We start from the raw sequence: 16,128 nt of genomic DNA, 5'->3' as shown, positions 1-16,128 counted from the left end.
TTGGCAAGTGAGCAGAAGGATTAGCTGTGGACAGCTTGGAATAAAGATTTACCAAAACTGAAGAACATGTAGGCTCTTACTCTGACATCATTCAGAAATATACAAATATTTTTTACTCAGCGAATATGGGAATCAAGCATCTTGCAATAACATCTTTATATGAATTCTTCAGTCTATGTGCCACATCAGTAACACCTTTGTGTGTATTTTTTCAGTCTATGTGCCACACCAGACTGGAACAAAAATTATCATTCATTATTTTGCCGTTTTCTTTAATAACAGAGTCCTCCCATTTTTAACTAATTTTCCACTTTCTCTTTTAACTATTGTCCATATAGATGTAATTTTATTATCGGATTTATTAATTTCTGGCATTATACAGAGGTTTATTGATTTTTTAATCATTTTCCTTAAAATGATGCTTTACATTTCTTGTAATATATAATCTATCTTATTTCTTTGTTTGTCCTGACCATAACACTTTACTTTTCCTTGTACATGATATTTTGATTCCTTCTGTTAGCCCAGGAATTTTTGCATGTGCTTTTAGTGCTATGCTTACTTTATTGGGAAAGCAGCTGTTAAAGATAGATAATAATCCACGTGTAAATACATTAAATTGGAATTTAGGGAAAGATGTTTAACGTTCAAATGCCAAAAGCAGTTTGAATGGCATAGAGCAATATGTAAAATAAGAAAAAGGCAACAACTCATCTATAGCAGACTGATTTGCGGAGCACAGAAATACGAGGGTATTTCGGAAAGTAAAGACACACCGTACGCCAGAAACGGAAGAGTTTTGGCGAGCAAGTTGGCAACACTGGTGTTAACCTTGAACCGTTAGCTTTCTCCTCGCGGTCGTTCGGCAGTTGAACGTTGCTTCTGGTTGGAGTAGGTCGTGTTTAAAATGGCTGCGCCGATTCAGAATCCTGCCAAGTGCGAAGTGCACTCCGTCATACGTTTTCTTCATGCAAAAGGTCAGCGACCAGCGGATATTCACAAATAATTTGTTTCTGCTTATGGGAACATTATAAATCGGCAAAATGTAACGAAATGGTGTTGTCATTTCTCTGAAGGTAGGACCGATGTTCATGACAAACAAAGAACAGGTCGGCCATCTGTGATTTCTGATGCCCTTCTTTGGAGAACAGAGAAAGCAATTCGTGCAAATAGACATCTCACATTGAAAGAATTGCATCAGATCATACCAGACGTGTCAATGACAACTCTTCATGATATTGTGACTGTCGAGTTAGGGTACAAGAAATTGTGTGCGTGCTGGGTTCCAAAACTTTTAACGGAAGAACACAAAAAGAAAAGGATGGGCTTTGCACTCGACTTCCTCACGCTATACTGAAGCAGGCGATGAGTTCCTTGATCACATTGTGACAGGTGATGAGACATGGGCTTATCACCATACACCTGAATCCAAGCAACAATCAATGCAATGGCACCATTCGAATTCACCAAAAGCCAAGAAATGCAAAACGTCGATTTCAGCGAAGAAAATTATGGCTTCTGTTTTTCGGGACAGACAAGGTATTCTTCTGTTCGAATTTATGCCTCCTGGAACAACAATTAATGCTGCTGCATATTGCCAGACTTTGAAATGTCTTTGAAGGGCAATTCAAATCAAATGCAGGGGAATGCCGAAAGTGGAGTCCGCTTGCTTCATGACAACACTCGGCCTCACACAGCGCTCGTAACCAAAGCACCACTCAAACAATTCAAATGGGACGTATTGGACCATCCGCCATACAGCCCCGACCTTGCGCCCACCGACATCCATGTCTTCCGTTACCTGTAGTCACATCTTGGTGGAAAATCATTCCACGACAATGAAGAGATCAAAGATGAAGTTGAAATGTGGTTCCAACAACAGGCGGCAACCTTCTATGACTGTGGGATACAAAAGCTTGTGCACCAACTTAACAAATGTTTGGATAATGGGGGTGATTATGTCGAAAAACAACAAATAATCCAGTTAGTAAGATGTAACTGACATTTTCTAAATAAATGTTCTATTTAAGGACTGCGAGCCATTGTATCTTTACTTTTCGAAATGCCCTCGTACATAATAAGAAACTGCATTCACACGAGCTCTCCTCCTCCTCCTCCTCCTCTCCTGCCTACCGTTAGACCAAAAGTACATACACTCATACACACAGACACCAATGTACCTGACAACAGAGAAAGGGAGCTTAGAGAGAGAGGGGGGTGGGCGGGGGGGGGGGGGGGGGGGGGGGGGAGTGAATGGGAGAATACCCTCATGGAGAGGAGGAAGAGTGGGTGGGAGAAGACAGAGCATGGTGTGGCTGGGAAATTAGTGGTGTGGACAGAAGAGAGAAAAGATAGATAGGTGAGGCATTGGGAACAGATTGGTGGAGTTTTAGGCCAAGGTGTAGAAAGAATGCAGGATATGCTGCATAGTTCAGAGAAACTTGTGCTGGAAGGAAGTATCCACGTGGACCACATAGTGAAGCAGCTGTAGAAGTCATTTGTGTTGTAGTATGCAGCATATATGGCAACGAGATAATCAAATTTGCCATTTGCTGCAGTTTGACAGTGGCTATTTCTTGAAGCAGACAGTTGGTTACTTATCATGCCAACATAGATTGCTGTACAGTTAGCTGTGTCACAGCTGATACATAAGATGGCTGCTTTCGCACATGGCCCTGTCTTTTGTAGGGCTGGAAATACCTGTGGCTGGACTGCAGTAGGAGGTAGTGGATGAGTGTATGTAACAGGCCTTGCACCTATGTTGACCACAGGGGAATGACCCATGCAGTACAGGATTGAGCATAGGATTGGAATGGGGTGAATAAGGGTATTCTGTAGGTTGGGTGGGTGACAGAACAGTACTTTGGGTGATGTGGATAGGATTTTGGGTACAATATAACTTATCTTGGGCCACAATGAGAGCTAGTCGAAGCCTTCACTATGAAGGATGTGAGAGCTTTTTAAGACCAGAGTGATACTGGATGATCAGATGATTGCTGGATGGTGGTTGGTTAACAGGTTTGCAGGTGTCAGAAGAGTAGATGGCATGGGAGATTCGTTTATGGATGTGCTGGACAGGATACTGTCTGTCAGTAAGGACTCTGGTAAGGTTACCAATGTATTTTGACAACTGCTTTCCCCTGCAAATATGACGTCCACAGATGGCAAGGCTGTAAAGAATAGCATTTTAGACATGGAACTGGTGAGAGCTGTTAAAGTGGAGCTACTGTTGGTGGTTGGATGTGATAGAGTTGACTGTACCTTGACCACTAGCAACAGCTCCCATAAAATCTACGAAATTAAATGTGATCCTGGGGAATGGGGAGAGGGACATAACAATTTTTAATATTAGTTTTGGGACAGAACTAGGCCAGCCCCTAATGTCCTTGAGAGAAATTGCACATTAATAATTATAATTGCAAAGGAGAAACTCCTGTTGATGTTGTAGAGATAGTTACATGATAACACACACCAAGAGGATCAAATGGTCATACTAAGCATGATGCTGTCTGCAGAAAATGGAAATTGATCACACGTTTTGAGCTGCATTTGACATGAAGTCCAATGGGAAATGCTGTGTGGCTATGGCCTCCCGTTGGGTAGACCGCTCGCCTGGTGCAAGTCTTTCGAGTTGATGCCACTTTGGCAACTTGCGTGTCGATGTGGATGAAATGATGATGATAAGGACAACACAACACCCATTCCCTGAGCGGAGAAAATCTCCGACCCAGCCGGGAATCAAACCCGGGCCGTTAGGTATGACATTCCGTCGCACTGACCACTCAGCTATCAGGGGCGGGCAATGAAGTCCAATGAATGCTAGCAACTCCTCAATCAGCTGGAACACATACTAAGCCTGTCCCATAATTTCCATGTTAATTGAAGCTCTCACTAGTCTACTTATAATATATATTGACTTAAATTACACAATTTTGGGGTCGAGGCTAACTGCTGTAGTGTACAGTAAGCACAAGCGCCCCCTCCCCTCCCGCCCACACACACACACACACACACACACACACACACACACACACACACACACACACACACACACCATCCCTCCGTTTTCTTACTATCTTGTGTTGACTGTTTTTAGGCTTTTGTACTGTTAGGAAGATAGTCTTAAGTTCTTACCTGAAATAGGTCTGATGGGTTGGAGAATGAAGACTGTGTGCCTGGATACATCCCTGTACCTAGTATTATTCCTACTATTTACTTTTAGGGCTTTGTAATTTAAGCTGTGAAATAAATTGATTAGACTAATATCAGTGCACACAAAGACATTTAACACTTAGTGGTCCAAACATGTTAAAATGTGCTCCTGCTCATGACTCTAGGTGCTCTGTGTGTTTAAGCACATCATTGCTTCTCTTTCCACGTGTTCTAGATGTCATAATGTGAACCTTCTTGACACTCCTTGTGTGCTCCAGACATTTTAAAACTCACTGCCACTCAGGTCCATTTGTTCTCTGAACTTGGTAATGCACAGAGCCATAGGTGGCCTAGAGAAATTTTATTGGTTTATGTGCTCAAAATAAATTACTAACTGTATGAAAATTGATCACATGTTTTGAGCTACTCACCAGATAGGGAGTATGAGCCATGAGGTAAATGGTTGGGAGCAGGGGTTATTTAGGGGTGGACAAGTATATTGCGTAGGTTTGGTGGACAGTGGGATACCACTGTGGTAGGGGTGGGAAGGATAGTGGGCATGACATTTCTCATTTCAGGATACGACGAGAAGTAGTCGAAACCCGGGCAGAGAATATAATTATGTTGCTCCAGTCCTGGGTGGTACTGAGTTATGAGGGGAATGCTCCTTGTGGCCGGGAGGTGGAACTTTGGGAGACTGGAGGGAGACTGGAAAGATAAGGCATGGGAGATTCGTTTTTTGTACAAGGTTGGGAGGATAATTACAGTCTGTGAAGGCTTCAGTGAGACCCTTCGTATATTTCGAGAGGGATTGCTCGTCACTGCAGATGTGACTTCCATGGGTTGCTAGGCTATGTGGAATGGACTTCTTGGTATGGAATGGGTGGCAGCTGTCGAAGTGGTTGTATTGCTGGTGGTTAGAAGGTTTGATATGGACAGAGGTACTAATTTAGTCATCTTTGAAGTGGAGGTCAACATTTAGGAAGATGGCTTGTTGGGTTGAGTGATACCAGATGAAGCAAATTGGCGAGAAGTTGTTGAGGAGGTTCTGGAAGAGTATGGATAGGGTGTCCTCACCCTCAATTCAGATTGCAAAATGTCATCAAAGAATCTTAACCAGGTGAGGGGTTTAGGATTCTGGGTGTTTAGGGTTTGGAAGCCGTCGGGCGTTGGGAGAGGTAGTGTTCAATAGCGGTAAGGCAATGAGCATTGGTGATGTTAGTGTAAAGGGAGGTGGCATCAATAATGATGAGTAGGGCACTGTTTGATAAAGGGACAGCAACTGTAGAGAGCTGGTGGAGGAAATGGTTGGTATCTATAAAGAAAGTAGGGTAGGTCCCAGGTAATAGCTTGGAGGTGTTGATCTGCGAGAATAGAGATTCTCTCAGTACGGGCACAGTAACTAGCCACAATGGTGTGACCTGGGTAGTTGGGTTTATGGACTTTACAAAGCATGTAGAAGGTAGGAGTGCAGGGAGTGGTAGGGGTGAGCAGAGAGATGGACTCCGGGGAGAGGTTCTGGGATGGGTCTAAGGATATGAGGAGTGACTGTAGATCCTGCTGGATTTCTGGAATTGGGTCACTGTTGCAAGATTTGTAGGTGGAAGTACCTGATAGCTGGCGAAGTCCTTCTGCCAGGTAATCCTTGTGGTTCAAAAAAACAGCAATGGAGCCTTTGCTGCAGGTAGGATTACAAGGTCGGGATCAGTTTTTAGATGGCACACTGTGGTTCTTTCTGCTGTTGTAAGGTTAGTTTGCAGGTTGAGCGATTTGGGGAATGATGGTGAGGTGAGGTTTGAGGTTAAGAAATTCTGAAAAGTTAACAGGGGGTGTCTTGGGGGCAGTGGTGGTGGATCCCAGTTGGATGGAGGAGTGAACTGAGTTTGGCAGGGTTCAGTATTTGGTCTTTGGTTCAGTCTCACTGGTAGTGTTGGTGGCGAAAAAGTGTCTCCACTGCAGGGACTGGAAGAAGGAGAGAAGGTTGTTAACAAGTCCTGCATGAATGAATTTGGGAGTGGGGCAAAAGATGAGACCTTTGGAAAGGACTGATATTTCTGTGGGGCTATGGATTCTGAAGGAAACATTCATGACTGTGTTGCTGGTCTGTTTAGGTTCTGGATTCTGTGTGGTGATGGGAGGAAATTTTGGAGGGTGGTGTAAGTGTAGTAGGTCTGTGACACAGGGTTTGTCCGCTATGAGGAGACATTGGGGAGGTTCGGAGCCGCAAATGGCCTTACCATCAAATTAACCATCTTTGGCTGCCACACCTCCTTCCATAATGACTTCCACCAGTTCAGATTCTGCTAATCCTTAGCCCTCGCCAACGTAGTCATGCAAAACTATATCAACCAAGGCCAAACCTCCTTGCAGTACCTGCTCTCCATCCGCAAAATTCTCCTGCCTTGCAATCCCAAATTCCTGGAACCCGTAACACACATTGAAACTCTTGCCCTCCAGGAACAATAGCAACTTGCACAATGCTACCTCGAAAAGCTCTCCACTCTGCTCACTTCGTACTCCTGCCTTGGTCCACCACCTCTACAACAACCTCCAAACCTCCACCAATGTCCCCTCATAGCAGACAAACCCTGTCTTGCAGACCTACCACACTTACCCCACACTCCAAAATTCCCTCCCATCACCACACAGAATCCAGAACCTAAACAGACCCGTAATACAGTCATGAACCATTCCTCAAGAAGCCTTAGCCCCACAGAAATATAAGTCCTTTCCAAAGGCCTCAACTTTTGCCCCGCTCCCAAATTCATTCATGCAGGACTTGTTAACAACCTTCTCTCCTTCTCCCAGTCCCTACAGTGGAATCACTTTTTTCGCCACCAACACCACCAATCAGACTCAACCAAAGACCAAATGCTGAACCCTGCCGAACTCATTTCACTCCTCCATCCAACTGAGATCCACCCCCACTACCCCCAAGTCACCCCTGTTAACTTTTCAGAATTTCTTAACCTAAAACCTTGCCTCACCTTCATTCCCCAAATCACTCAACCTGACCAAGCGAGGTGGCGCAGTGGTTAGCACACTGGACTCGCATTCGGGAGGACGACGGTTCAATCCCGCATCCGGCCATCCTGATTTAGGTTTTCCGTGATTTCCCTAGATCACTCCAGGCAAATGCTGGGATGGTTCCTTTCAAAGGGCACGGCCGACTTCCTTCCCTATCCTTCCCTAATCCGAGCTTGTGCTCCGTCTCTAATGACCTCGTTGTCGACGGGACGTTAAACACCAATATCCTCCCTCCTCCTCACTCAACCTGCAAACTAACCTTACAACAGCAGAAAGAACCACAGTGTGCCATCTAAAAACTGATTTCGACCTTATAATCCTACCTGCAGACAAAGGCTCCACCACTGTTGTTTTGAACTGCAAGGATTACGTGGCAGAAGATCTTCACCAGCTGTCAGATTCTTCCACCTACAAACCTTGCAACAGTGACCCAATTCCAGAAATCCAGCAGGATCTACAGTCACTCCTCATATCCTTAGGTCCATGCTAGAACCTCTCCCCGGAGTCCATCTCTCTGCTCAACCCTACCACTCCCCGCGCCCCTACCTTCTACGTGCTTCGCAAAGTCCATAAACCCAACCACCCAGGACACACCATTGTGGCCATTTACTGTGCCCCCACTGAGAGAATCTCTGCTCTCGCAGACCAATACCTTCAACCTATGACCTGGAACCTACCCTCCTATATAAAAGATACCAACCATTTCCTCCACCAGCTCTCCACAGTTCCTGTCCCTTACCACACGGTGTCCTGCTCATCACTATTGATGCCACTTCCCTTTTCACTAACATCCAAATGCACATGGCTTAGCACTATTGAACACTTCATTTCTCAATGCCCGACAGATTCCATACCAACAACCTCCTTCCTAGTCACCATCACCAACCAAATCGTCACCCACATTTACCCGTTTGATGGCACTACCTACAAACAAATCCGGGGTATGGCTAAGGGCACAATGTGGCACCATTCTATGCTAGCCTCTAAACACTCAGAATCCTAAACCCCTCACCTGGTTAAGATTCGTTGATGATATCTTTGCAATCTGGATTGAGGGTGAGGACACCCTATCCACAATCCTCCAGAACCTTGACCACTTCTCCCTCATTTGCTTCACCTGGTCCTACTCAACTCAACAAGCCACCTTCAAAGACAGTTACATCAGTACCTCCATCCATATCAAACCTACCAATCACTAGTAATACCTCCACTTCAACAGCTGCCACCCGTTTTACACCAAGAAGTCTAGTCAACTGTGGCCGTCACATCTGCAGTGACAGGCGGTCCCTCTCAAAATATATTGAAGATCTCACTGATGCCTTCTCAGAGCATAATTATCCTTCCAACCTTGTATAAAAACATATCTCCTGAGCCTTGTCTTTCCAGTCTCCCACCACCTCGCAAAGTCCCACCGTCTGGCCACAGAGGAGCATTCCCCTTGTAACTCAGTACCACCCAGGGCTGGAGCAACTTAATTACATTCTCCGCCAGGATTTCGACTATCTCTCTTTGCGCCCTGAAAGGAGAAATGTCCTGCCTACTATCCATCCCACCCCTCCCACAGTGGTATTCCACCTTCCACCTACACAATATACCCGTCCATCCCTACACAACCCCTGCTCCCAACCCCTTGCCTCATAGCTCATACACCCGTAATAGACCTAGATGCAAGACCTGTCCCATACATCCTCCCCCCACCACCTACTCCACTCTGGTCACAAACATCATCCATCCCATCAAAGGCAGGAATACCTGTGAAACCAGTCATGTGACTTACGAGCTAAGCTGCAACCTGTGCTGCAGAACAAGCTGTCTGTCCGCATGAAGGGCCAGCAACAAACTGTGGCCAGAAACAAGTGGACCACCCTGTCACTGAGCACACTGCCAAACATGACAACCTTCATTTCAATGACTGCTTCACAGCCTGTGCAAAATGGATCCTTCCCACCAACACCAACTTTTCTGAATTGTGCAGGTGGAAGCTTACCCTGCAATATATCCTATGTTCCCATAACCGTCCTGGCCTCAACCTTCATTAGTAATTCTCCTCACCCATCCAGCCCCTTCCCTCTTACCATTCCAGCACTACACTGCCCAAATTCCACCATCACACCCAATCTTTTTACTTCTCTCCTTTTCTGCAACCCCCTCCCTCCCCCTCCCCACCTCTCACCTGCCCTCCAGCTAACCTGCAGCACTTCCCTGTCCACCACCCCTCCCCCTCCCCGCCCCCAACCTCCTCCTTGCTCCCACCCAGTCACCACTCCCATCATGCACTGGTGCTGCTGCTGGCTGTGTGGCCTCAGTTTTTTGACGAAGCTCTTACTGGCCGAAAGCTTTATTGGTGACAGTTTTTTTGTTGTGCCTATCTGCGACTCAGCGTCTTCGCTATATTGTGAGTGGCAACTTTCCTTTTCATAATATTGTTACACTCCATCCTGGTTTTCCATTGTTTAATCTATAATTATTGTTTTGTTTACCATTTTATTCTTTCTTGTTACTAACTGCATAGTAAAGATCGTGAATTACGTGTGTACCTCAGTATCACTTGGTGTCTCACTTGTACTTTAGGCGTAACTTTTTCTTCCGTGTCCTGCTTTTGATCTCTCTCTCTTCTCTCTCTCTCTCTCTCTCTCTCTCTCTCTCTCTCTGTGTGTGTGTGTGTGTGTGTGTGTGTGTGTGTGTGTGTGTGTGTGTGGTTGTGTGTGTGTTCGTTCGTCATGTATTTTATCTTCTCTGTTGACAATACTTTTTTATTTTCCAGATCTGCCTACATTGACTTCAAATATGCCAGGATTACAGGAATTCCCATTGATTCCCATTCATGTCAAAGATGTTGAGATTCAGTGGGATTTGAACTGGCAGCGTACAGTTGCAAGAAATGTGGTACGCCACTATCTCAACTCAAATGTTGTACTAAATTTGATGGTAGAACAAGCAAGATATTTTCATGCGCCACTTGGGAACATTCCAGCAGATCCACCTCTGTTTGGTGCAGATCTGTTCTATGCAAGACATCTCATTAAGAATAATTTTGTCCTGTGGTGCTCTCCAACTGAAAGACCAGATCTTGGAGGGCGAGAAGTTGATGATAACAGGTTTGCAGCATTTTCTTTCAGCCACTGTCTTAACGTATATTGAAAGCATTTGAAATAATTTGTGTAGTGTAAGTAGGACTGTAATGTTAGAAATAGTACCAACGCTTCAAGTAGTAAAACTGATTAAGCTCTTAAAGTAAAGCACTAAAATATTGATGGGTGATTTCAAGAAACTTCTGTAAGTGTTCTCCATTCGGCATTAAACAGGGTCTGTGCTGCTAACTTTATATTTGAGAAAACATAATGGCAGTTCAGTATATAGACTAACATGTAAACAGCTGAGGACAGAGTTATATAGGAAGGGGGGAAAAGTCTCAGTTTAATAAGAATAGAGGTCATTAAACTCAAGGAATATGAGATTAAAAAATGATGATGATTAGGATGATGATGATCATCATCTACATCTACATTGATACTCCGCAAGCCACCCAACGGTGTGTGGCGGAGGGCACTTTACGTGCCACTGTCATTACCTCCCTTTCCTGTTCCAGTCGCGTATGGTTCGCGGGAAGAACGACTGTCTGAAAGCCTCTGTGCACGCTCTAATCTCTCTAATTTTACATTCGTGATCTCCTCGGGAGGTATAAGTAGGGGGAAGCAATATATTCGATACCTCATCCAGAAACGCACCCTCTCGAAACCTGGCGAGCATGCTACACCGCGATGCAGAGCACCTCTCTTGCAGAGTCTGCCACTTGAGTTTGTTAAACATCTCCGTAACGCTATCACGGTTACCAAATAACCCTGTGACGAAACGCGCCGCTCTTCTTTGGATCTTTTCTATCTCCTCCGTCAACCCGATCTGGTACGGATCCCACACTGATGAGCAACACTCAAGTATAGGCCGAACGAGTGCTTTGTAAGCCACCTCCTTTGTTGATGGACTACATTTTCTAAGGACTCTCCCAATGAATCTCAACCTGGCACCCGCCTTACCAACAATTAATTTTATATGATCATTCCACTTCAAATCGTTCCGCACGCATACTCCCAGATATTTTACAGAAGTAACTGCTACCAGTGTTTGTTCCGCTATCATATAATCATACAATAAAGGATCCTTCTTTCTATGTATTCGCAATACATTACATTTGTCTATGTTAAGGGTCAGTTGCCACTCCCTGCACCAAGTGCCTATCCGCTGCAGATCTTCCTGCATTTCGCTACAATTTTCTAATGCTGCAACTTCTCTGTATACTACAGCATCATCTGCGAAAAGCCGCATGGAACTTCCGACACTATCTACTAAGTCATTTATATATATTGTGAAAAGCAATGGTCCCATAACACTCCCCTGTGGCACGCCAGAGGTTACTTTAACGTCTGTAGACGTCTCTCCATTGATAACAACATGCTGTGTTCTGTTTGCTAAAAACTCTTCAATCCAGCCACACAGCTGGTCTGATATTCCGTAGGCTCTTACTTTGTTTATCAGGCGACAGTGCGGAACTGTATCGAACGCCTTCCGGAAGTCAAGAAAGATAGCATCTACCTGGGAGCCTGTATCTAATATTTTCTGGGTCTCATGAACAAATAAGGCGAGCTGGGTCTCACACGATCGCTGTTTCCGGAATCCATGTTGATTCCTACATAGTAGATTCTGGGTTTCCAGAAATGACATGATATGCGAGCAAAAAACATGTTCTAAAATTCTACAAGAGATCGACGTAAGAGATATAGGTCTATAGTTTCGCGCATCTGCTCGACGACCCTTCTTGAAGACTGGGACTATCTGTGCTCTTTTCCAATCATTTGGAACCCTCCGTTCCTCTAGAGACTTGCGGTACACGGCTGTTAGATGTTGATGTTGATGTTGAAGATCACACAAGAAGAAAGAAGGGAAAGTTATTAAATGGAAAATGTGTGCATGTTAAGAGGGAAGAGGTGCATGGTTTGGAAGTTAAACCCAAAGCCTGTGGAGTTACTCATTTGCTTTTGACTCTTGAATAACTTATTTTTTCATGGTTATACATTTCTTTTCCAATTGCCCCCACCATTTTATATTTTCTTTTCCTCTGTATTTCTCAATTAAAATAGGTAATACTTGTCTCACTGCCATCACTGTTTTAAAGCCAACTCAGTATCTCATGACTATCCTTTTTTTCTAATTGTTTCTGTAATATTTACCAATTGTGTGTTAAATTTAATGTAAAATAAAATGATGCCACTTTTTGTGCACATACTTTTGAATGTGACAAAGTTTTATTTATTTATTTATTTATTTATTTATTTATTTTTATTATATATAGATTCTTTTAAATTTTCAATACATTCTATGTTTAATATTTGAGAAGGTAGAGGAGTTGTTGCTAACAAACTCCTTAAATAAGGACAATTGGAACAGGGCTGATGCCTATCAGTAATCAAATCCCTAACTTTCAAACAGCTATTTCATCGAGAGTGATACACTCATAGAGAATATGAATAGAAATTGGTGCCTTACAAATTAGTTATTACTTCAGACTTCGTTTCTCCACAGGGACCATTTGGAATGGAAGACTTCCCCTTAACTTCTGCATCTCTATATATTTCTTATTCGTGTTCATTATGAGGGTTTTTGGAATGATCACAGTTTCTCCCCCACCCCCATCCCTCCTCCACATATCTATATTCACCCTCATAAATTTGATGATGCATCTCAAAGTAGCCTCCTTATGATGTGATGCAGTTGTCCCAGTGTTTCTGCCAGTTAGTAAAAGCATGCTGGAAAACATTTTTTGAAAGGTCCTTCAGAATCATGTCCACAGCCTTCACAACAACTTCTGATGATGGAAAATGCCTGCCGTGAAAGGGTTTTTTTCAGGTTATGGAATAGAAAAAAGTCACACAGAGCTAAATCTGGACTGTACGGACAGTGTGGGAACCATTTCACATTGATTTTTGCAAGTTATCCAGTAACAACATTTGCAGTATGTGGCCATGTATTATCATGACGCCGCATCCAGTCTGTTTCAAGGAAAATTTTCTGTCGACAACTTGTGGATGACACCCAATAACATTTTTAATATTTCAGAAAGCATTAGTAAGGTTATTCATTGATCCTCTCTCTCAATTACAGCAGCGATGTTGATGTTTGCATCCGTAAGAGCAGTAACTGGAGTACCAAGTCTATGTTCCTCTGAAATTTGATTCTCTCTCCTCCTAAAATTAATTAAACCACCATCCAGCTGTGCGGAACACTCTCTGTAGGCCTCCTGTAACATCAAAGAGGCCTCAGCTGAAGATTCACTGAGACGAAAGCAGAATTTCAAAGCCCCATTGCGCACCACCTCCATTGCTGCGGTAGGTGATACTGAACACGTCTCAGCTTGCCACGTCTCACAGGCGAGCACCAAGAGTGCCAACAATGGAAACTAGTACAGTGTGTTTGCTACACGTGAAGCTAACAGACTACCATGAGATTAAATTCTACCCTGAGAAAAAATAACTGTAAAAAAATTATATAAAATTAAACAGTATTAATTTTCTATTTATTGCTTTGAATTAAATTAATGATTATTTAATGTTTCACACATACATAAAAACAAATTTGTTTTCAACAGGCTGCTGACTGAGTTTGAAGAAAGCTCAAGTATTGTTCATAATAACCCAGGCTGCTATTCAACATTCTGCATTGATCTTGACATTGATGGATTGGCAGTAAACACACTTCTGCAGTCAAGTCATGTTCATGACATTGAAGGTTAGTCTAATAAACAAGCTATGATTGGTAGTAATTTAAAGACTGTTAAAATGCTTTCATATGTCATCAACAAGGAGGTATGCAGTAGCAGTAGGAGTGTAAGTTCTGTTTCTGTTTTAGAAGAGCTCATGGACTATGGTGCAACCCAAACTACAACTGACAAGCATGTGTTCATTTTGCTGAAATTAATTTGGGTTATTTGTTAGGCTGATTGTGAGTGTTTTGTATCATCTTCCTTATATCCACTCCAGAATTTTTGGAAAATTTGGCACTATATGATCCAATAAGCCAAACAGCAGACTCATCAGATACAAATGTGCACATGTGATGAAGTCAGAACACCTAAAGGATATTTAAACACTAAAGATTCTTTCACCAAATGCTTAACTGGTTGCAAAGAGAAGCTCACAGTTGGTGAAAGGACCATTAGTGTCTAAACATCCTTTTAGTGTCCTTATGTTATCGCCCATGCACTGTTGTGTCTGATATGTCTGCTGTATTTGTGTAGCATTAAGGTCCCCCAGAATGCAGTAGACATAGCAATGAACATAACATTTGCTTGGACACTGGTATCTGAAAGCCTCATGAAAAATGCCTCAACATTGCACATTTTTCTGTTAATACATTGTTCTCACTGTTTATGTGCTGTATAAGCACATCCTAGGATTGATTTTTGGCATTAAAAAGGCCTATTGAACTATTGCGAAGTAAATCGTAATGGCCAGCTTCACAGTAAGACTTCTGTGGAAAGTTAACAGTTTCACTAAGATCCTTCCTTGCTGAGTCATTGTCCTATACTAAATGGTAGACATTCTCTCAAGCAGTTTTGTAGAAGAGAATGATGTCCCTCAGTGAACTGATATAAATGTCACCCTCTTTACTGTTAGAATAAACAGCATAATGTGTGGTGTAAATACCAGTGGAATATTCTGCAGTTGTCGATAGTTTTGTATTTATTAGCATCACCTGTGCTCAAAATTAGACCAATTGTGTTTATAAAGTAATAAAACGTAATTGGAATTTATTTGTGGTTTTTACCTGAACACTATGCAGATTTTTAGGTCTTACTTGGAAGCTATGAGGATAGGAGTAAGAAAGGACAATGAGGAAGCATAAGAGAATGAAAGACACAAATGAAGCAAATAACTGCTTTATTCTACAATTTAATGACACAAAACCTCAGTGCAAACAATATTTTTAATAAATATTCCTTCGTCATTCCGTAAATGTCCTTGCTCGTTCTGTTCACAAATATAAAATTTCAAACCATCGAAAGATCAAACTCTGTTTGTTGCAACTTATAACTGACCATGAGTAAAGACTGGTTGTCTCAATAAAATCCCAATTGTTTCTAATATTTCTGCTTGTAACTTATTAATGGTAATATCAAATGCTGAAATAATCGGGAATTGTGCCCTTTGAAATTGCTGGATAGATAAAGTAGTACTTGAATATGCACACTTGGAGTCAAAATTCACTTATTTTGTGTGGTTTGAGTTAAAACTTGGTAATGAACATCATTAAAAAACATTTGACAGATATTCTGGTCCCATTAACTAATCATTCTTTCGTATTTATATTTTTACTGAAAAGAACAATCCAATAATTTTTTTATCGTAATTTATGTGGTGATAAGCCATTTTCAGACAGATAATTCAAAAATTCTACTGGATAGTAATTATTAATTTTGTATCCATTATCACAAATTATTTTATCATTGCTTCACCTGGCATAGTGTTGAGTATGTTGTCATTGATTGTAGTGTGAACTTCATTTTTTGGTGCTAAAGTAACTGAATTTAACATGGATTGTGATAAAATGTTTTCTGCAATATTGCTATAAATATCATTAACAATATAATTTTGATCACCGACCTATGGCTGTGGTATTTCAATAGTAGTCAAGAAACTGTGAAAATTTTTCTTGCTTGCCATTACCAATTTGGTTTGAAAAATCTGAAAACTCTACTTCATGATGCAAAATGATTTTGTTTAAAGTAACATGGTGAAACTTTCTAAACTTGTTCCAATTTGTAATTGAAGTTGCACATGATCCATATTGAACAACTGGTAAAATTTGTCAAAAATCATCACTTAAAACAACAGTTTTACCTCCAAAAGTTTTTAAGTTTATTACGGCCATCTATACAAAGATCTCCAAATAATCTGC

General features: G+C 42.2%; 1 protein-coding gene across 1 annotated transcript in view; it reads left to right on the top strand.

Moving 5' to 3' along the window:
* LOC126481157 (DNA polymerase epsilon catalytic subunit 1) overlaps positions 1 to 16,128 on the top strand; it is a 319,986-nt gene that overhangs the window by 180,861 nt on the left and 122,997 nt on the right. The window contains exons 25-26 of the mRNA XM_050104726.1: positions 9,944 to 10,277; positions 13,820 to 13,959. Coding sequence (XP_049960683.1) covers positions 9,944 to 10,277; positions 13,820 to 13,959 — 474 coding nt within the window. The remainder of the gene's footprint in view (positions 1 to 9,943; positions 10,278 to 13,819; positions 13,960 to 16,128) is intronic.

The sequence above is a fragment of the Schistocerca serialis genome, chromosome 5 (genome assembly GCF_023864345.2).
Source record: "Schistocerca serialis cubense isolate TAMUIC-IGC-003099 chromosome 5, iqSchSeri2.2, whole genome shotgun sequence".
Taxonomy (NCBI): domain Eukaryota; kingdom Metazoa; phylum Arthropoda; class Insecta; order Orthoptera; family Acrididae; genus Schistocerca; species Schistocerca serialis.
This window is presented reverse-complemented; position numbering and strand designations above follow the sequence as displayed.